This window comes from Phoca vitulina, unplaced genomic scaffold (assembly GCF_004348235.1).
Source record: "Phoca vitulina isolate PV1807 unplaced genomic scaffold, GSC_HSeal_1.0 scaffold22, whole genome shotgun sequence".
In the NCBI taxonomy this organism is placed as follows: domain Eukaryota; kingdom Metazoa; phylum Chordata; class Mammalia; order Carnivora; family Phocidae; genus Phoca; species Phoca vitulina.
Genome location: NW_022589725.1, coordinates 25,059,894 through 25,083,338, shown reverse-complemented (window position 1 = coordinate 25,083,338; position 23,445 = coordinate 25,059,894). Strand labels below are relative to the sequence as shown.

The 23,445-nt window shown below is 41.2% G+C and overlaps 1 protein-coding gene across 1 annotated transcript in view; it reads right to left on the bottom strand.

Moving 5' to 3' along the window:
- Window positions 1–23,445, bottom strand: part of SPTLC3 (serine palmitoyltransferase long chain base subunit 3) — a 154,393-nt gene that overhangs the window by 49,376 nt on the left and 81,572 nt on the right. The window contains exons 6-8 of the mRNA XM_032419845.1: window positions 20,971–21,064; window positions 9,486–9,591; window positions 689–908 (exon numbers count right to left, since the gene is read on the bottom strand). Of these exons, the coding sequence (XP_032275736.1) occupies window positions 689–908; window positions 9,486–9,591; window positions 20,971–21,064 (420 nt within the window). The remainder of the gene's footprint in view (window positions 1–688; window positions 909–9,485; window positions 9,592–20,970; window positions 21,065–23,445) is intronic.

Sequence of the window (23,445 nt, the reverse complement as noted above, 5' to 3'; positions counted from 1 at the left end):
CTTAAAAAAAGAAATAAATAATAAATAAAATCTTTAAAAAAAGATATTAGAGGGTGACTCAATTTGACCTATGGCTTATCCAAAATTTGGGAGAGAATTATTTTGCACAAAAAATCTCTTAGAAGGGCATTTCAGATCTTGCTACGATTTTGATTAAAACTCTTAAAATCCAGAATTTGTTGCACAGGGTCAACCTCATTAATATCTGACCTTTGCCCACTGTTGCTGTTACCTGCTTTATGTTTTTCATGCCACAAAACCCAAACTACTTATAGCTCTGTAACATCCCCTTATCATTTCTGAGGTTTGCTATATATTATTCCCTCTTTTTGAAATATACCCTCCCCCCATCATTTGTCTACAAGGATGATATTTATTCTGAGACTCCTTAGATGCTACCTTGCAGAGTTAACCATCCCTCTCCTTGTATTAAGTCTTTGCCTGGGTACACTGCTGGTGTCATTTTATTATAATGTGATTATACATCACATGCTCTTCTTCACCACTAGAGGGAGAGTTCCTTGCCATTCTGGGCCTACGTGGCCGTGGACCCACTGTATCCAGGCTGCCATGATCTACTGAGGTGTGCTGAATTGAGCTGAAGCTCTCAAGGAATCCACAGAAACCCTGCAGACTGTGTCCCCAGAGCATTCAAGTTTTAAATAGACACAGGGAATCCCTGGCTTACCTTCCTTCCAGCTATGTAACCTCCTGCGGCTCCAAAACTTTTGGTGAATGTGCCCATAAGCACATCAACATCTCGAGGGTCCAGTCCAAAGAATTCTATAACACCCCGGCCGGTTGGGCCCACGGACCCAATACTATGAGCTTCATCTATGTAGAGGTAAGCCTTGTACTTCTTCTTTAGAGCCACGATCTGGGGCAGATCCACGATGGAACCTTCCATGCTAGGGCATAAGGAGAAATGCTTGTCACTTGTGTATACTTTCCTGGGAAGCCCTGTGATGGTCTCCCTTCCAATCCTTTTTAGACAGCCTTTCCTGACACCAGTCAGTGGTGACAGGGACATACAATTCCTTTTTTCTTAAGGCATATTTTAGTTGGCTAAGACAACCTTCTCAATCTTGTAAAGCTAATCTGGCATTATTTTATTTGAAAAAAAAATAATTTATGTTCAATAGATTGAAGTGCTTTGAGTTGTTATAGCTAATTCCCAAGTAAACAATTAGCTTACAGCATTGTTGATCAATTTATTTGTAAAATCAGCTAGTGTAACTAGACTGACCATTTTGGATTCTAGGTATTTTGCTAGTTTTAATGAAACTGATCTATGGTAATCTATCTTTGTCAGCTTGCTGCTGTCTATTTGACCAATTCTATCTGACCTAGACTCAGTGCTTGAATTGCCAAAGAGTAAAGGAAAGAATTAAAAACACAAAAGAACTTTGCTTAAGACACATAGTATTAAAGAAAGCACAATAGAAAGTTCTTAGGATCTCCTGTTCAGTGCTCATTGGAAGTCAAGGGTATTTTGAGGCATCTGGTAGTGTCCTCTCTTTCCGTTCCTTTAGGGCAATGGTTCTCATTCTTGAAGGAGCATCAGAATTCCCTGATTTGTTAAAACACAGATTATGCTCCCCTCCATGACCCTGAGTTTCTGATTTGGCAGGTTTGGGGTGGGCTGAAAACTTGTATTTCTACCAAGCTCCCAGGAGACATCCTACTGCTGCTTGGGGACAACACTTTGAGAACCACTGCCATAGATGAACCCTTTTGTTTTAGCCCTAAGTGCCTAACTGTTCATAGTACTGTAAATTGCAAAAATACTTCAAGTCCTCCAAAAAAGGGAAAAATATGAAGTAAATAAATAACATTCACATTTACATGGCACCTTTGGAACTCAATGGATTTAAAAGGACTTCTGGCTTTAATCAGTTCTCACTACACTTTCTGGGCTGTGTCTACACCACACACAGTTTTGACTGCACTGACAGGCAAATTCTATGAAAACACACAGACTCTCATCCTCACCACACAAAGGAGCTTGTCAAACAACTCAAGCAACCCTTCAATTTAGTTCAAGAACTAATCAATTGATGCAAACAGAAAGTTGAACTTATCCCTTCTTCCTAATTAGTTTATTTATTAAATTTAATGTATTATAAGAATAAGCATAAGTGTTAGGTCAATTCAGTCAAAATAGTCCGGCTGGTTGTGCAGCTACCCCAGGCCAAGAAGTGTTGGTTTGGAGGGAGTAGGATGACCATCAAGTGCAGCATTTGTGCTTGTGTCTTCTTTAAGGACTTTATTCTTTAGAGCAGTCACAACAAAACTGAGCAGAAGGTAAAGATTTCCCATTTACTTCCTGCCCCACATACGTGTAAACATCCCCCACCAGGGCAGTCCATTTGTTACAAATGAACCTACACGAACACATCATTGTAACCCAAAGTCCATAGTTAACATGAGGGCTGCCTCTTGGTGTTGTGCATTCTCTGTTTGGACAAATGTATGATAACATGTATCCATCATTATGGTATCTTACATTCTATTTTTTACTGCCCTACAAATCCACTGTTCATTCCTCTCCCCACCCAACCTCTGCAACTACTGATCTTTTCATTGTCTCCATAGTTTTGCCTTTTCCAGAATGCCATATAGTTGGAATCATGCACTATGCAGCCTTTTGGGATTGGTTTCTTTCCACCTAATAATATACATTTAGGTTTCTTCCATGTCTTTTCATGGCTCGAGGGCTCATTTCTTTTTAGTGCTAAATAGCATTCCATTGTCTGGATATCCCACATTTTACTTATTCAATCACTGACTGAAGGACATTTTGGTTGCTTCCAAGTTTTGGGAATTATGAATATAGATAGTATAAACATCCATGTGCAGGGTTTTGTGTGGACACAAGTTTTCACAAGTTTGGGTAAATACCAAGGAGCATGATTGCTGGATTGTATGGTAAGAGTATGTTTAACTTTGTAAGAAACCACCAAACTGTCCTCCAAAGTGGCTCTGCTATTTTGCCTTCCCATCACCAATGTATGAGCCTTCCTGTTGCTGCACATCCTCATCAGTCTTCCAGATTCTGGCCTCCTAACAGGTATGTAGTGGTATCTTAATTGCTTTAATTTACATTTCCCTGATGACATATGATGTGAAGCATCTTTTCCTATGTGTATTTCCATTTCCATATCGTCTTTGGTGGGGTGTCTGCTAAGGTCTTTTCGATCAGGTTGTTTGCTTTCTTACTGTTGAATTTTAAGAGTTCTTTGTATATTTTAGATAATAGTTCTTTATCAGGTGTATCTTTTGCAAATATTTTCTCCCAGTCTGTGGCTTGTCTTCTCATTTTCTTGGGATGGTCTTCCACAAAGCACAAGTTGTTAATCTTAATGAAGTCCAGCTTATTGCATTTGTGTTTTTCACAAGGTCATTCTGAATGGCTGGTTTCAGATTTTAATGAAATGAAAACCAAATACACTCATCTTCTCTTACATAAGTCTCTGAGTTAATTCCAGTATTTTTTTAGATTGTTTGTTAACATGGTTTTCATTGAGGGGAGAAGGTACGGCCATCTGACTCAGCTTAGATTGTAGCCACACCACTTACCAACTGAGGACTTGGGCAACTTACATGATGTTCTCTGCCTCAGTTTTCTGAGATGTAAAGTAAGCATGATGATGGAACCCTCCTTATAAGGCCTTTCCAAGGAAGCCTAGAAATGATGTTTGTTAAGTGTCTGGCACATAATGAGCTCTCATTGGGTTGTTCCTTTTTTTAGGAGGAGCTTAGGAGGAAATGTTTGCAGTGAGGCTTGACTTGAGAAATGGGGAGCCCTTGACAATGCTCTGTGTTGAATCTCTTAGGAAAGAGGCATATAGGTGTCATACATAATAAATGGCTATATGCCCTCAAAATTCTAGGATCTACTTCTCATCTTTAACATGTTATAATTTGGTAACACAACTATGCTGAAAACCTGACATGTCACAAATAACCATTCTTTGTTCTGGAACTGAATTTGGTAGGAGGCAGAGTTAATGCTGAACAGTTTGAAGACACTCAAGGCAGCTAATTAGCCATCCTTTGCTGGGGCTGGTCTAGCTGATGTTGGGAGTCTGCCCACCTGGTTTATATTTCTTCCTCCAAGATTAATGACTCTACAGTACTGCTGATTTCTGGAGTTACTGCAGGGCACACATGAGTCCTAGGGAGAACTCAGCTTTTATAAAGTGTTATATTCACCCGCACTAAGTTTTCATTTTCTCAATGTGACCAAATTTGAATCGAACCCTTTCCTATAGTGGGATATTGAGATTGGTGCATGCATTGAAAAGGGTTTCTATGTTATTCCTTTAAATTGCTGTCAGAAAACACAGTGCCAAAAATGAAAAAGAAAACAAGGACTGTGTTTTATTTTTTTCTTCCTGAATGGCAAATCGTGTTTTCTTTTGACTTCAATAAAAGAAAAACAAGTAAAATAAAACTGTAGGTAGAGATAATTCCACCACTTAATTTGAAGCTCTGTGCAGGGACTTGAATTAGTCTTAAACCAGCAAGCTGGTGAATAATTTCTTTATATCTTTTCTGTTACATAATGTATTAGCTAAGTGACAAGACTCTTTTTTGAAATTTCCCTCTCATCACCTTCTCCTCCACATATAAAGCAATATTATCCATTGGCAGGATTGGGAATTAAACCACTGGTCTGCCAACTTACATGGTGGAAAAATCTCCTTGGTGGGCACCAAGTATAATCCAGGGAAGAAAAGGGGGTGAAAAGAGAAAAAGAAGAGAGCTAAGACTAATTAAAGTACTTTCTTTTCCTTTTTTTCTCTATTTGTTTAAACCATAGATTAAAGTTCTCAATCATTAAACTTACACTGTTTTTGGGAGGAGAAGGGCTTACATTCTTAGAGAGAATGGCATTCTGAGATTTAAATATTTGTTTTCGTATGTGTTTTCTGGAAGGGCTGGGTACTCTTTCTCTATACTTCTTATTTTGAAAGTTTGGGCTCCAGTTATGCGACTTTATCTCCCAGGTTATTTGGGACCCCCTGCCCTTCTCTAGTATATTTTTGAATAATTTTGAGATTTCTCAACCACAATGAGTCAACCAACTAGACTTTTCAGAGACACAAAACTGGAAGAGTCTGACTTTAAAACAATACTTAAAAGAAAATGCAGACAAGAACACTATAATAATATGATTGTAGTTTTAAGCCCCAAATCAGGAACTCATGGAACTTTAGATCTCAAGTTTCACTCTCCCTATTTTGCAGATGAAGAAACTGAGCCCTGGATAGGTAAATGGTGAAGATCACATGGAGGACTTTACATTCTCCATGTTTACTTCATCGGATGGGAACACACGGGTGGAGTCTTCTGTTGATACTGGGCCTCTGTCCCAGCAGGGCTACCTGGTTTGGATCCTGGCTTTATTTCACCTCAGTTATCTGCCCTGGGTCAAGGGTCTTCATCTTCACAGTAATCTCAAAGGTACTGGGGAGGTTTACTCAAAATCACACGTGTGAAGCGAGGAGTAGACACCAAGTAAATAAATGCAAACTCCTTCCCCTGACATCCATCCTTCAGCTGGGTGAAGAGAAAACAGCTTCACTATGCAGAGAGCTTATTGTTTTCCATGCTGCAACTTCCTCAGCTGAAAAGAAATTTAATGATGAGGACAGCTGCCCTTGGTTGTGGGCTTACCACGGGCTGGGCTTCTGTCAAGAACGAGGCTCTATGATCTCATTTAATACTTACAAAAGAACTCTATGAAGGGCACAGAACCATAGGTGACAACACTGGGATTTGAACCCAGATCCTAGGCCTCCCTCCAGATCTTGGCTCCTCCATATTATCTATATATAATGAGACTTAGATGGTTTATGGATGGTGACATTACTATTGTTATTATTGTTGGTATAATTATCATTATCATAACTGCTTTTGTGGAGTTTATGGATTTCTTAGACTTGGTATCTGGCTTTTTCTACCTTGATACCTGTCTGAAACCGCTGGATTTGGTTGACTGCTTTTTTTAGGAATTATGAAAAAATTGATTTCTGGGGCATTTGTGGTGGTGGTGGTGGTGGGGACTTTGCCCTTGGTGGCAAACCACAGCAATAGATTAAAAAAAAAATCTGGGAGTGAAAATTCAAAGAAGGCTTTGTGTTGATGTCAACAAGGTATGTTTCCATAACACATTACTAAAAAGTAGAAGTGCATTCATGAACTGTTGATTTTACATCCCTAACCCTAGCCCTTTGGAAAATTTTGTGGGAAATAATTTCATTTTTTGGTGATAGCAGCAAATGAGAACATCCACTATGTTCCAGAACTCCAGTCTCGGTTAGCCTTATTTTACAGATGAGGAAACTGAGGCCCGAGGAAGTACTGAGGCTTGTCTAAGAGGTGCCCTGCTTCCTAACTATGAATGGGCCCTTTGAGGTCACAGTTTCACATAAAGACAAGAGGGGTGCCTGGGCAGCTCAGTTGTTAAGCATCTGCCTTCAGCTCAGGTCATGATCTCAGGGTCCTGGGATCAAGCCCCACATCCGGCTCCCTGCTTCTCCCTCTCCCACTCCCGCTGTTTGTGTTCCTGCTCTTGCTATCTCTCTCTGTCAAGTAAATAAATAAAATCTTAAAAAAAAAAAAAGACAAGATTCTGTGCAGATGAGATAAAATAAATCTCTCTATGAAGGGAAGTCCATGGCAAGTGGAGGTTTCATTGTACAAATAAATGCCAGGCTGATTGAACTACTGTGGTAGATTGCCTCCAAAGATGGCTGCCTGCAAGTCTTCCCATCCCTCTACACCCAAGTCAATCCTCCCATCAAGAGGTGGGTTCTATTTCCCTTCCCCTTGAATCTGGGCTGGGCTTTCACCATACTTTGACCAATAGAGTATGGCAGAGGGATGCTATACCAGTTCTGGGCCCTGCCCTTAAAAGACTGGTAGCTTCTGCTCTCATTCTCTCAGAAGACAGCACCATGTTGTAAGGAAGTTCTGGCTTGATTGTTGAGTGAGAAGAGCCTATAGACCGAGCACCCCAGAGAAGAGAAGGGAACAAGGTACTTCAGCCAACAACTAGTACTGAGTGAGGTCATTTTAGATGTCCCAGACCCCAGCTGGACTCCCAGGTGAATGCTCCCCATGAATGACCCCAGCCAACACCATATGGAGCAGAAGAACTGCCCAATGGGTCCAGGCAACCCACCATGGTGTGGGAAATGATAACTTATTGCAGTGTAAGCCGTTATGCTTTGGGTGGTTTATTACACAGTATCAGATAACAGAGCAGGCCCCCATTGCTAGTGAGGCCCAGGTTGTGGTTTGGTGCCATGCAGGCTTGGAGGCAGAAGTCCACACCTGGCTCTGCTGTCCTCCTGAGATCATGGTAGGACACAGGCCCAGCCATTAACAAGCCCTGCTGCTGGAGTGGGTTCTCTGTGTAACTGATGGGAACAGTTGACAGTAAAATGCTGGTGGTCCACTTAATTTCAGCCACGATCAAAGTACTTTAAACATAACTTTCCTTTAGTGGAGTCAAGTTTTGTTTATTTGCAGTTGGATTCTGTCAACTCTGGTTAAAGAAGATGCCCAGTCTGCCCTCCCTGAGCTGATCCGTGCTCTTGCAAGTCCAGGCCTGAATGACAGGTGTTTAGATAAGAGCCCTTCCCCATCTGGCAGCTGGCACAGATCACACAGAGAGAAAGACCTGGCTTTGAGGTTATGACAGCCCAGAGTCAATATGAGATTATTTCCGAAAAGTAGCAAGTTTGAGGCCAGTGAGTAAATTATTCATTAAATTGAATTATTAATTGAATGATGCCACAGCAGGGTCTTTCAATCTCAGCACTGTTGACATTTTGAGCAGGTTGATTCTCTGTTGTAGGGGCCTGTCCTGCGCATTGTAGGATGCTTAGCAGCATCCCTGGCGTCTGCCCACTAGACGCCAGTAGTACTCTATTACAGTTGTGGCAACTGAAAATTGCCCAAAGTGTCCAGGATAGGGGCGGGTTGTGGGAGGGAATCACCTTGGTTGAGAACGCGGCTCTAGGGTGATCCCAAAGACTTCATAAATAAAACACTGTCTGGGGGCTGACCCGAGGAGGTACTGATGGGTGATACATAAAGTGGGTCACTAGAAACTTGAAATGCCAGCTTTGCAACTCTATAGTAGCCCTGGGGACACCCAGAACACCAGGCGCTGGGGCAGTAAGGCCGAGGGAAAAACAAGATGGTACCTGGCTTATTATTATTATCATTATTATTATTTTAAATTGAGGAGAAAGCACTTCTTTTTCCCAAAAGGGATGGAGACATGTTTCTTCTGTTACTTGTTATCCATTCATGGAACAGAAATGATGCACAGTCTGGCTGAATGAAAACCTCCATCAGATCTAAATCTCCTTTGCAAGCACACTTCTCCTTGTGGGGAAGTTAGGCTCTCATTCCCTTCCATTTAATATTATTTGCTTTTCTATAATTATAAGAAACATCTCCCTCAATTCTTTGAACATGAAGATTGTTTGAGAACTGATTTAAGGAGGGAGAACTCTGACATTATGTTTCCTTGACTCAGGGACTAGGGCATTCTACAGAAGAACAGCTTGGAGGCAATTTCTGTTTCAGCAGCGATAACCAATTCAGACAGAGAATGAAGCCAATTCCATCACAACGTGCCTTGTAAAAGCTCTCAGTGGCTTAGTGGGTGTTTTGTCTGCTTGGCTTCAAAGCGGTGGGAAACTGAGCATACCTTCAGATGCTAAGTCCAGCGGCTCCCAGCTCTGGATCAAGAATTGCATTTGAGGTTAGTCTTAACTTTGTGGAAAATGTGCTGGCTTTTTGTATTCTAATGCCAACAATTGGCCAAGTTCAGCAAGCAACTTGAGTTTGGGTGCACTCTCCAGTTAGAAGCATCTGGGTGCCTATCAGCAATGCCATGAAGGCAAGAAGCATTCCTTTCTTTTTTGAGAGCAAAAGCATGAGTGGGGGCCTGGGGAGGGGCAGAGAGAGGGGGAGAGAAGAGAATCTTAAGCAGGCTCCTCGCTCAGCATGGAGCCCGATGCGGGGCTCGATCTCGTGACCCTGAGATCATGACCTGAGCAGAAATCAAGAATCCAATGCTTAACCAATTGAGCCACCCAGGCACCCCAGGCAAGAAGCATTCTCATGTTGAATAACCCAGCCCCCATAGGCCTTTGAAACTGTGGGGCAGCCAATGGTAGTGGAAAGAATCAGTGCAAGTTATCCATGCCCTCTGAGGACATTTCTGAGAACACCTTCACAAGCATCCAGCATCTGATGTGTTCTGCCATATGAACAGACATTGAAAAGACAGGTGACCCAAGGCCTGACAGCTCACATTGGTAGCTCTGGCTCAGGTCCCTTCATAATACCTTATATCCAACTCATTTTTCCATTGAGCTAGGAGAGATCAGACTTTCCTCATGTGTCAGCTCACTGTGGGCCCCAGTGTGTTAAAATCTCTCTGGTTATTTCCATACCTGTAGATGCCCTCCACTAGGATGAGAATCTTCTTCCACGCTCTGCGGATTCGAGGCTGGCCGTAGATTACAGCATCTCTCAGGAGCTTCTCTAGGCTTTGCATGTCTTTAAATAACACCAAAAAAGAAACTGAGTCATGAGAAGGTTTTCCTTTTCCTCCCCCATTTTCTTTTTTGAGAAGGCATCAGATTTCTTGGGCTCAGGCTCAGACCTGAACTTTTTCAGAGAGCAAAATCAGAATCAGAGAACACCTGGAGGGAGAGAGGGGCTTATATTTTAGTACAACTTAACTCTGACAAGGTGACTCATTGGGTTTGTATAGCAGGCAGAATAAACCCCCACTGGAGGTGCATGGTTTCATAGGCTCTTAAAAAGCTCTCCTCTTCTGCTTCAGCAGAGATTGAAACACTACATTACATGCATCTTCGTGACTTCAGCTTTGTTACCAGCTTAAAATTAACTCGGAGCGATATCATTACTAACGCTCACCAGTTGTTTAGGCACAAGCATGTTAGAGTTTAGTTGAGTTTGTACAGAGTGGCGGACTTGTTGGCAGGTGTCTCACTTCCTATACTTTGAGACCTGACCTTTGACATCCTCCACCTTCGGAGGTTTCAGAACTTTAAGTCAGGGGAACAATTAGCTCTCCTTTGCAAGTTATTTGGAAGCATCTGTACACATTAGTAAGTGCTCACAATTATTGAGCCCTATCTGCATGCCAGGCAATCTTCTGAGCATATTTTTTGTAAGACCTCTGCTAATCCTGGAATGCCTGGTTGGCTCAGTCAGTTAAGCGTCTGCCTTTGGCTCAGGTCATGTTCCCAGGGTCCTGTGATCGAGTCCTGTATCAGGCTCCTTGCTCAGCGGGGAGCCTGCTTCTCCCTCTGCCTGCAGCTCCCCCTCCTTGTGTTCTCTCTCTCTCTGTCTCTCTCTGACAAATAAATAAATAAAATCTTTAAAAAGAAAAAAAAGAACTCTTCTAATCCTTACCATGAGCCTAAAGAGGAGGCACCTTCATTTTATGTTTCAGGAAACCAGGGCACAGGAAAATCTGGTAAATCTCCTGAGGTCTATGATCACAACCAGCAGAGCCAGGATTTGAACCCATGCAGTCTTGTACCACGACCCATATTCCGAACCACTACCTTCAAGCTCCATGGTCATGTAGAATGAGGAAGGATGGATGTCTACTAGAATATTCTTGTTAACTTGTGGTGTCAAATATAATTAATAGTGACTTTTCATTTATCTGCAATCACATGTAGATGACTGGGCTTTGGTTGAGAGACCATTGGGAAAGATTGGTCTACATTCCAGCTGCGTGTGTGTGTGTGTGTTTGTGTGTGTGTGTTTAACCCACAAAGCCTAGAGAGAGAGATAAAAAGGCATAGGCTTATGTGCATGTTGTTTAGACTCCTTATATTTCTACTGTGTTTCTTTGTACCTCCTGAGCCCTCCCTTTTTGAGAATCTGAAACCCAAGTACTTTAGGTCTGGAATCTGATTTTAATTTGAAAAGATGGAGATGCTACTGAACAGCTGACCTGACTGTTACATAATGTTCTCCAGGCATTAGGGACCCCATTAAAAATGCTCACAGGATAAACCTAACAGAGATAAATCTAAAACAGCACAGTCAATATTGGTTTTGCCACTGCGACAAGAAGCAGGTGTGCTAAAGAAACAGCTATTCGTTAGGTTTTCACTGGTCTAGGCTCAAGTTAGCTGAGGTTCTTGGTTTCAGTGGAGATCCCTGAAACTTTACCTTTTAGTTCCCAATCTGTGGCTGGATCTGTTTTAGGGTTTCCTTATAGTGCTAGTCCTAGTGCATAATATTAGTGCCAAATCAATGTGTGATCATTGAATCAGTTGCCTTCCCATGGAAAAAGGAAGGAGAATAATACTTTGGATCTAAATAGAAGTTATGAGGAAGGATAATTGCTTCATGTCTGCAATCATATTTCTTTAATTACCTGTGCTTTGGGGGTTTGTTTTAAAGACAGGAAGACATCTTCTGTCTTCACAGATGGAGTGAGTTTTATTGACAGGACATCATTACCCACTAGATGGCAGCCAAGGAAACGAAAAGCAGCTTTCTTCTTTTGAGAATTTCCGGGATAATAAACCTTCGCCTGTATGGACATTTTATTTTAGGCTGGGTTCCTAAGATGTTGAAGGAACCCCTGTGATTGAGGGAAACAGCTCCTTTTTCTATAATCTACTGCAGGCCTGTTAGTCTCTGCATGGAATGAAGAGATGATGAATATAAGTATTCCTGTTGAAAGAGTGTTTTTCCTTCTGGGAATTGGAATTTATAAGTTTTTTGTAGAGAAATGACACATGATGAGTGTGGTCCCAACGCCATAGTAATCAAAACAAACCCAAGTGAACGAAACTAGCAGCCATTTAAAAAATGAATATTCTAAGATTTTGAAAAATCTGTATATGCAGAGATTATTCTATTGTTTATGCAATCAAATAGGTCACATGCATATTATAGGTTTAGCTTGGGATTAGGTTTAAAATGAACACCACTAAAGAAAATAGAAGGTTCTCCCCAGTCTTTTAGTAACAAGCAGCACAGAGAACAAGACTTTCAATGGTCATGATGTGTTTCAGGCATTTTGCAGATGGAAGTGAGAGGAATCCCAGTCCCTTCTATGGCAGGGAGCTCATCCTGTTCCACTTGAATAGAGAGTTCCATGGGGATAGGCTTTGGTGAAATTTCACAAAACCCCTGGTGTCCACACTGAGATTCTTGAGCAGAGGGAAAATCAATCAGCCTTATTTCCCACCTTATTTCCAGTGAGCAGGAACTCACTGGCCTCTTAGAAACACAGAAGCTAGGCAGAGAAAGGGATGACCTCACTCAGTGTGGGATTCTTGACCCCACAGTGTGTGGGTTACAGACCCATAGGATTTAGGGGTTTGTGGTTTATGTTCTGCAGGCCTTGTGAGAGTCTCCTGTTTCAGCAGGCACACGCTAACATCTGCAAGGGATTTTTAAGTAATGATGCTTATTAAAGCACTTATATTTGCATTATGTTAATCCTCATGACACCTCTAAGAAGTAGGACAGAATGATTAGGTTTTTGTTTTCTCTGATGAACAAACCAATGCCAGAAGGTTTGTAAAACCAACACCCAGAACCAAACCCAAACAAACCAGTTTCTTGTTGATTTATAAAGAAAATTCTGAGATACAGAAATTAAAAGAAATAATAAATTTGATGCCATGAAGGCACACATACACAGCACTACTGTGTAATATCATTCTAAACTTATTGCACACTATGGGCTTGTAATTTTGCCACAAGTTTGGGTATCAGCAATGCTTTCAGCATCATTCACCACCATCTGGCTCACTAAGGTGATTTCCTTTGGTTTGTGAAGGGCTGAGAGGAGCTAGCTGGCATGATGGGTGATGAACATTTAGCTATTAAAAATGAAAGCATGGAGGCCGCATTCTGGTGATCCGTGCAAAGCAAGTCCTGGTCTGTCACAGGCATGGCTAATCAGATTACTGAATTGCTAAATACCTAGAATAATCCAACGATGTGCCAAAAACTATGATTAGGCTTAGGTGACAAATACACTTTGAGAGCCTGTTCCTGAGCCTATCTCTAAATTCAAAGCCCCAGTAATATCAGCAAGCTGCTGGAATCTGGGCAAACTGCAGATAACATACTGTGAAAAGCAGGCACAAGGAAACAAAGACACCATGATCTTCTCAGAAGGGAGGTTGGCTGTAGTTCAGAGTATCTTCCTGAAGAACAGAAGTGGATATTTGGCTTCTTTCTGACTTTCCAATACAGTGACAACATTTTCTTTTGCCATGGCTTCCTCCTTCCTCTACTCTTGTGCAACTGACCTTCTGTTGAGACATAAGTGCTTCCCTTACTGCCCATCCCTCAATGGCTTTCCCCTCCTCTGGGTCCAGGGCCAGTCGTGGTGGTTGTAATGAATATCAGCCTCTACTTTCCATGTGCTGCCCGGTGTGGCTGATGGTTCATCCCTCGTCCTTCAAAGCTCGACGAAAACCACCTCCAGGTGCGAATATATTTAGATACACCCTCTGCTTCCCTATTCCATGGGCTGCTCACCAAAAATATTTTCATGCCTGCACACGTATAGGCATCCATCAGATATCTCTGAAGTGAAAGGATGGTTGGATGATAAAGGAATGCTACTTGTTACTTTAAGTCCTTGCTCCCCATCTGTTCCCCCATTCTTATTGTTTCTTTGGAGATGCTCAATTTCATCCTTCATCATTGAGCCGGAATGTGAAATATTAAGCAATATTACTTAAGTAACTGTGAATGATGATAAATAAATTATTCTTATTTTTAAAATGGTGATGGGGGACATGCGCCTTGTTTAGACTTTGGGGAAAAGCATGATCATAATGGCTAACTTTGGTAAGCAAAGTAAATGTTTTTCTCAAAGTCACATTTATAGAGTCTCTTCCCCATGAGATCAATGAGGGAATTTCTGATGCATTGAAAATTTGGTACATTAAGTTTTACGGTTTGGGTAAATACTTTGGTTCAGATTTTCTTGATAGCTCTGTCAGTATGTGGGCAGGTGTTGCATGGCCTTTGGGCAGGTTTGCAAGAAGCAAGGTAATCTCCTTGCAAGAGTGCAAAGGCAACCAAATAGGTCACACGCATATTACAGGTTTAGCCTGGGATTAGGTTTAAAATGAACATCAAGCTGATTTGAGGGTGAGGCAGTTGCTAGGGGCAGGGCCTGTGTACCGGGGGAGGGGATCATACCAGCAACTTCTGACCTCGGGGACATGAGATAAAGGACAGGCAGAGCCCAAAGCATGGGGACAGAGTGTCCCCAGGCTCTGGCCCAATGCAGCATGTAGGGATCTGGTTCTATGGGAGGAATTAAACACAGTACTGAGTTGGGATCCCTAAACACTTGAGGTCAATGCAGGAAGGTGAGATGTGATTCGGGGAATGATGTGGGGGCTCAGAAGTCAGTGTTGGGATCCTGTGTCTCAGGTCAAGGGCAACCAGAGTGAACCCTGGCTGCATCTGCCTAACCCAAGTGCCCTGCTCAAGGAGAGTTGCATGGGAGAGGGAGAGGGAGGCTCCTGCATTTCACAAGCCAGGGGGAGGCAGCCAGGGGGAGGCAGCTGGGGAAGGAGGTAAATGTGTTGTGCTTAAAAATGGGAACTGGAATCAGATCTCCTTGGTGTAAATGTCAGCTCTGCCTCTTACTAGCTCTGTGTCTCCTCACCACTCTGTGCTTCTGTTTCTTTGTCTGCAAAAAAGGGGATAATCCTTGCAGGTGTCTTGTGTAGTTATGAGGCTCAAATGAGTTAGTACATGGAAAAAGCTCATTACAGCAAGGGTTCAATACTGTTAGTTGTTGTTAAAACGTATTGAGGCAATCGCTTTATTTATTAAAGAAAACAACCCAGTTCAGGAGTCCAAGTCAGACCCTAAGATCTAAAAGTTTGTGGCTTATAAAAAGTAGTCTCAGTGCTGTTTATAGGTTTGACCTTCCACTCAAACAGCACTGCTGAGCCCTCAGAGGCAGAACTCAAGGGTTTCCCCACAAACATTGCACTCATTCTTCTGTTTCCTCTTGGCCTTTAAGTGCCATTAGGTAGAACCTTGGTTCTTCCTCTCCACCTTTTTTTTTTTTTAACCAACTGCTCCAAATTCTTGGCCTGCCCAGGCCTCTGACCCCATGGCAACTCTCCTAGCTGAAAAGACTGCTTCTATTCGCCAAGACTAGTTCAAGAAGCCCTTTGGGATGCCCTTGAAGATGGAGATTGCCTGTAGCCTCACTAAGTGTGGTCCCACACCAGCAGCATTGGCGTTACCTGGGAGACTGGCAGAAATGCTGAAGCTCAGACCCCACCCTAGATCGACTGCGTCAGAGTCTGCATTTTAACAAAAGCCCTCTAGTGAATTCAGTGTATGTTAAAGTCTGAGAAACACTGTTTCAGAATCTAGGTCCCGTGTCATTATCAGTAAAGTGAGTAGATTCACAGAAAAAATAACTCAGTCCCAATTTTCTAAACCTCTGGAAGAAGTTGTCAACTTTTCCAGAGAGTTAAAATTTATCCAGGGCTTGAAGTCCTAGAATGCCAGGGTGTTAATACGCAGCCTGGAGGATGTGTTTACCAAAGGCATCCAGGTGCCCCAAAGGGCTGTGGCCCATTTCCTCAAAATGTACCAGAATCATGATGGAGAGCAGACTTGTTGGTCCTTGCTTAGAGCTGTCTCCTTAGCTTTGGCTATGAAATGTCTCAAGAGTCTGTTTTGTGACACCTGAGGAGTCACAAAGACAACGTAAGGACTGGCTATTTCACTGAAGCTGCCCAAAGGAGAAAAGGCAAGGAGATATTCTTAGCACTTAGCCAAAGGAATTTAGAGGTCAAACTTTAGGATTCTGAGTTAAAATTTTGGCTACTAAAAGGATAAGCTGTCATACTAGATTGACTTTTGCACAAGGACCCACTGCTCTCTGGGTCTTATGTATGCTCTGGCAGTAGCTGGACTTAGCTAGTGGGTGAGAGGGGCCCTGCCTATATCTCCCAGCCCACTTCTTTTTGCAAACACAGGCCATTCTTTATCCAAGGGCTATTTTCCTGGCTGCGGGGTCCATACTCAGCCTGAGCGGGAATAGCCTCCAGCCACTCACAACTGGGAATTTGTGTATAAATAATGCAGCTCCCTCATGCCTCAAGTGGGATGACACTGAGCTATGTCTATACTGGTACCCAGAGTTTCCTATTAGGATTGAGCTCCAGTCATCTACTGTAGTAGATGTTCTTAAACATCAGGATGATGAGATTTCTGCCTGTAGTAGCTAGCCTGACAACAAGCAAGCTTGTTGGCTTTGTTGGCTGCCTTTCCTTCTCTGTCTCCATTCCCTGCTCATCTGCTGGTGCTTCCTGGGATCACGTCCTAAATAAATCACTTGTACTCAAACCCTTTTCTCAGGCTCTGCTCCTGGGAGAAATGAACCAAGAGAAGAGCAACAGACTTGGGTTTGAATTTTGACTCTGGCCATTTGTTATGTGTGACGTTGGGTGGGTCATTTAATCACTGTGAGAATCAGTTTCCTCTTAACAGTGGAGAGATAATGGAGAGAACTATGAATATGGGTTTTTGTTAAAATTAAATGAGCTGATTATGTAAAGGACTTAACATAGTGTTTGGCATCAGTGAATGAAGAGTAAATGATAGGTATGGTCTCAGTAATTGTCCATCTTCACTATCCAGGAAGAACTAATCTATGGTGATAAAGAAGTCTGGTACCCAACTTTGAATTTAGTACCACTGAAAATGCACTTCTGAGTCCTTGGAGAGTTTCCCTGGAGAATAGCCTTTCCCTGGAGAATAGCCTTTCCCCTGATTTTGTTCCCTTTCAGAATTTCCCTTCTGTTTGATCTCCTTTGATCCTTATTCTGATTTTGTGGGAAATTGAAAGAGAAATGAGGAATAGCTTCAAGTTAGTCATCAGGCTTGTTCAAATAGGATTCAAAGCTTACAATGATCTGAATAGGTTTAACTGTACCTTAGGTATATTCTACCCATGCACAATTCAACAATTCAAGGGCCCAGAATTCTGATTTATACACAGTTGCTATAAATAGCAAAGGGTATCCTCTAGTACTGATTTATATAAAATAGGTCCTCTTCTTCTCCAAAAGTCAGGGGAGTATCCTCAAGGTGTAAGCAGAGGACACAGGCAGAGGAGAGCCCAGGAGAGCAGAAGCAGAGTTGTATGAAATCTCATCATCCTGATGTTTAAGAACATTCTGGTTGAGGTGGCCATTCTTAAGAACCTGTCTCACAAGTTATTAGCTTTGGTCCTGGTTGGTTGCATGCCTCATACACACACAGGAAGGCAATTTAGTATCTTCTACATCTTCTTTACATTATCATTCCAATCTGCGTGGATGCGCATTAAGGATTAAAGCATCATCGTTTACTGAGCAATTTAGTGTTCTCCTGGGAATGGTGAAGTAGGAAAGACAGCCAGCTGCAACTGATGCCTTACATATTGTGACCTCATACAATTTTACTTCTCTCACCTCTCGAGGAAGAAGTCATTCAAAGGAACTTGGAGGTACCCCTGCTCTCAGAGTGGCTGTTTTCGTGATGCGAACACAATAGCTGGGAAAGTATGCCCATTTGCAAAAATAGTAAGCATGTCAGTGAGTGGGAACAAGGGCTTTGTGTGTCTGAGAATAAAAGTGTATTAGTTTCCTTTTGGGCTGGAAGAAATTAGCACAGATGTATGGCTCAAAAACAACACAGATTTGTTATCTTACAGTTCCGGAGACTAGAAATCTGAAATCATCTCACTCGGCTCAAATCAGGGTGTGGGCAGGGGCTGCTTTCCTTTCTGGAAACTCTAGGGGAGAATCCATTTCCTCGCCTTTTCCAGCTTTCAGAGGCTTCTGGCGTTCCTTGGTGTGTGACCTTTGTCCACTTCAAAGCCAGCAGTGACCATCAGCATCTTTCTCACATGGCATCACTCTGACACTCACTCTCCTGCTTCCCTTTCTTACACTTAAGGACCCTGTGATTACACTGGACCTAGGCGGACACTCTCTTTATGTTAATGTTCACTGTTGAGCAACCTGAATTCCATCTGCAACTTTAATTCCCTTTTATCACATAATGTAATATATTCACAGGCTATGGGGATTAGGACACAGACTTGTTTTTTTTTTTTTGTTTTGTTTTGTTTAAGTAGGCTCCATACCCAGCATGGGGCCCAATGTAGGGCTTGAACTCAGGATCCTGAGAACAAGACCTGAGCTGAGGTTCAGACACTTAACCGACTGAGCCACCCAGGCACCCCCAGGACATGGACATCTTTAAAGGCCATTATTCTACCTACAACAGAAAGTTAAGAGCAACAGCAACTCATACATAAGAGAATTTTCACTAGATGATAGAGTTTGGACCCTTGCTGCTCAGTTAGTTGGAAGGGGTCCATTTACTTTATTCCTAGCTCACAGACAGCTCCAGGCTTCACCACTGAGCAATTGTAGGATCTTGGACAAGTTGTTTAATACCTCAAAGCCCAGATCTCCTCATTTGTAAACTAGCACCTATCTCATGAGGTTGTCCATGAGATTAAATAAGTACCTAAGAGAAGGCCACTAGCTCAGCATCTGGCACAATGTAAATTCTCAGTAAGTGCTGGTTGCTGGTATAAAATAACCACAGCTAACATTTATTACAGAGATGTAAATGAGAACCATTCTCTGCGTTCTGGGAGTACAAAGGGAGGGCATGAGGAATAAGTTACTGAATGTTTTGAGAGCTTTGTAAAATTGGAAGATAAAATGAAATTCTTGAATTAGAATTTCAGCAAAGGATTAAGGAATTAAAATTTTATTTGAAAGTAATAGCAAACCTAAAAAAAATTGCAAGAATAGGAGTACTACAAAGAACACCCACATACCCCTTTACCCAGATTCATCTATTAACATTTTATTCCATCTACTTTAACAGTCTATCATCTATCTATCTATCTATCTATCTATCTATCTATCTATCTATCTATCATCTATCTATCATCATCTATCATCACCCCTATAAAGCCTTCAAGGGAAAAGTAGAGAATGGTAGAATTCGGGTAGAATTTGGGCTAAATTCCATATAATAACAAATGCAGGATAGAGAGGGTGTACAAGAACTGCTTTGGGGACAGCTAATCTTTACAACCCATAGCAGATGGTCTTTTCCATCTGATTCTGTTCAAAGCTTTAACTTAACTCAAAGCTTGTATCTCTGTTTTCGCTGCCACTAGACATAGGGGAGGGCTACTAAATGCTTTGAGCCGATACAGTTCATCCAGAGAACAGCACAGAATGAAGCAGAACTGTCCAAACACTTTTTGTTGGTTCTTGAAGTACATATATCTTAGCTAGTATACATATCTTAGTGGCTCTACCTTAACTGGCCAAGACCTTATTTTTCAGGCTCTTCTCCAGTAGTTCAGCCTCACGCTAGAGGTTTTGCTGCTTTTTATACACTCCAGATTATTCTATTGGAAATACCCTTTCCCTTTTCTCTGATCAGAATTCTATTAACCCTTCAAAGTCTATGGCAGATACTATCAATTTCATGCAATCCCCAAAGTGAGATGACCTCTGCATTCTTATGCATCATCATAATGTTTTCTACTGTCCTTTAGTGGCAATGGCAATGAACATGATGAGGATAATAATAATCTACTAACACAGCAGGTACAAGCAACTCAGAAGTTTCCATTGCCAGGCTTCATGCTAAGCAAGCACTTTATGTGCCTTCTCCAACATATCATGAATCAGGCATTGTAATTATCCTCATTTCTGGAATAGGTAAATTGAGACCCGAGAAGGTTAAGTAATTTGCCAAGGATCGCATACTAATAAGCCATAGGACAAGGACACAGATGCTTGGGCCAAAGCCTATACTTTTTTCTTTAATACCAAAGATATTGTATGATAACAATTATATTTTAGGAAAATTTACTTACAAGGAAATTGACAGGTTTTAAATGTAAAACTCAATGAATTTTAATAAGAATGTACACATCAACCCAATCAAAATATCAAACATTTCTGTCACGCCAGAAAGTTCCTTTATTCCTCTTCTCACCAATTCTCTCCCCCACAATTAGGGACAAGTATCATTATGATTTCTATCACCATAGATTAGTTTTATCTAATAGTTTTTTTTATTTACTATAAACATACTCATATAGTATATACTGTTTGATGTCTGATTTTTTTCATTAAAAGTAATTTTTCTTGAGAGTAATCTATGCTGTATGTATCAGTAGTGCATTTCTTTTTTATCAGAGAGTCATATTCTATTATATGAATACAGCACAGATCTTTTCCATTCTTCTGTTGATAGAAATTTGGGTTGTTTCCAGTCTTGGCTATAATGACTAAAGCTGCTATGGACATTCTTGTACAAACCTTTGGGTGGACATACACTGGAAATTCCAAGACGAAGAATTTATGGGTCACAGTATAGGGACATATCTGCTTCTCTTACTAGATTGTAAGCATGTGCTGGGTGGGGATAGTGAAAGGAGACAATATTTTAAGGAAAAACATCACTTTTTACCTGACTATAACATAGAACTTAAGTCTTAAAAACTTTCCTAAGGCAGAACTATAGAAAAGGAAGAGTTATAACACTTCTGATAATTAAACATCAGTCTCCTAAGAGATCAGTCATGTCTTCAGAGGCTGCATTGCAAGACCACTAATAACAGTGACATTAATGTGTTTGGGTTCCACTTAGAAATCTAGTGTGTTTAAAGCACTTCAACAATTTGTTTCAGGTCAGGAGGGGTTAACAAGCCAGTAGTGAATATAAACATAATTGTGTTTCATTAGCCTAAATTCCCAGTTGGAAGAGCAAGGACAAAGCCCCATCAATAATCTTTACTTTCTTCTAGAAGCAAGCAATACATGTTGGGATAAATTCATTGATACTCACTGTTGTGTTTGAAGATCCTTATGGTTGCACGTGAGAGTCGGGCCCCAAGTACAAGAGATGCATGGTTTAACTCATCACTTAAAATGAGGCATCCCTGTTCAGAAAGCAAGCACACAAAACACAGGCCAATAAATAAAATTAAAGAAAAACAACATGTGGGAACAGAAAGACACTTTGAGACCTGTAACACACATTCCCCAAACCCTCTTTAATTTTAAAAGGACAAGTTTTGCCTGATGTCTATGTGGATAAAATCCTGTAGACAATTAGCTGATAAAGATGGGGATTATTTTAAGGGATTACATCTTTAACCATTTGCATTTGATTTTCATCAGAAAAGATCCTTCAAGACATTGGTTAAATGTCAGCTACCATTTTCTAAAGAATTGATCTTTGACAGGAAAGTGGATATACTTTGGGTGGATTGTGGTTTGCTGGGGTTCTTCAATCCTGTGGTGTATTATTTGGGACAGTTTTGGTGTTCTCCCTCTGGAGGGCAGGGGTCTTTTCTGCAGGGCCTTTCAAGCTCTTGTTTTCCTATTCTCATTCTCCTCTGTATTGACATCCTTGTAGACAAAAACATCACTGCTTTCCAGCTAAAAACTTCACATTTGAAAAAGTGTGGATGGCAATTCAGTCTGAGGCGAGTGAAAAAGATCAATCAAATTTACTGCCTATAAATTATAGTTGTGAAATTAGTTTTCTTTTTTAATTTAAACATTTCTAAATTATAAAATTGCTCAAGTGTACCAAAAATGCAGAGACAAATTATGATGGCCATTTGTGGCCACCCAGGATCTTTGAGTTCTTGCTCATATTTTGGAAACTTCACACATGACATGTTTTAAGTTTTGGGGGCAAGAGCCAGCAATATTCTCATACCTCCATACTCTAGATGTGTGTGTATTTATATATTTTTTTAGTGATACCTCATGATACTTCACCCCTAAATTCTTCATCATGTATTTACTGAGAACAAGGACATTCTCTGGCTAAATCACAATGCAATGATCATACCCAAGAAATCCAACATTCATATAGTGCTATCACCTAAGATAGAGCCTGAATTCATATTTCTCCAACTGTCCTAATGATATCAGTGTCTTTTATAGATGCTTTATTTCCTTCTATTTTTTCAATGCAGAATCCACTAAAAGATCATATATTGCATTTAATTGTCATGAATCAGATTTTTTTAAACCTAAATCTGATTATGACACTTGCTTACTTAAACTGAGCCAATGAAATTCCCCATTTTCCTCAGAAAGAATTTGCAATACTCAAGCATGACCACAAGGTTCTTTGCAACGTGCCTTCATCTCTAGTCTCTTCTTTTTTTTTTTAATTTTTTATTGTTATGTTAATCATCATACATTACATCATTAGTTTTTGATGTAGTGTTCCATGATTCATTGTTTGTGCATAACACCCAGTGCTCCATGCAGAACGTGCCCTCTTTCATACCCATCACCAGGCTAACCCATCCTCCCACCCCCCTCCCCTCTAGAACCCTCAGTTTGTTTTTCAGAGTCCATAGTCTCTCATGGTTCGTCTCCCCCTCTGATTCGCCCCCTTCATTCTTCCCCTTCTGCTATCTTCTTCTTCTTTTTTTTTTTTTCTTAACATATATTGCATTATTTGTTTCAGAGGTACAGATCTGAGATTCAACAGTCTTGCACAATTCACAGCACTTACCAGAGCACATACCCTCCCCAGTGTCTATCACCCAGCCACTCCATCCCTCCCACCCCCATCACTCCAGCAACTCTCAGTTTGTTTCCTGAGATTAAGAATTCCTCATATCAGTGAGGTCATATGATACATGTCTTTCTCTATTTGACTTATTTCGCTCAGCATAATACCCTCCAGTTCCATCCACATCACTGCAAATGGCAAGATCTCATTCCTTTTGATGGCTGCATAATATTCCATTGTATATATATACCACTTCTTCTTTATCCATTCATCTGTTGATGGACATCTTGGCTCTTTCCACAGTTTGGCTATTGTGGACATTGCTGCTATAAACATCAGGGTGCACGTACCCCTTCAGATCCCTACATTTGTATCTTTGGGGTAAATACCCAGTAGTGCAATTGCTGGATCGTAGGGTAGCTCTATTTTCAACTTTTTGAGGAACCTCCATACTGTTTTCCAGAGTGGCTGCACCAGCTTGCATTCCCACCAACAGTGTAGGAGGGTTCCCCTTTCTCCGCATCCCCGCCAACATCTGTCATTTCCTGACTTGTTAATTTTAGCCATTCTGACTGGTGTGAGGTGGTATCTCATTGAGGTTTTGATTTGGATTTCCCTGATGCCCAGTGATGTTGAGCACTTTTTCATGTGTCTGTTGGCCATTTGGATGTCTTCTTTGGAAAAATGTCTGTTCATATCTTCTGCCCATTTCTTGATTGGATTCTTTGTTCTTTGGGTGTTGAGTTTGAGAAGTTCTTTATAGATTTTGGATACTAGCCC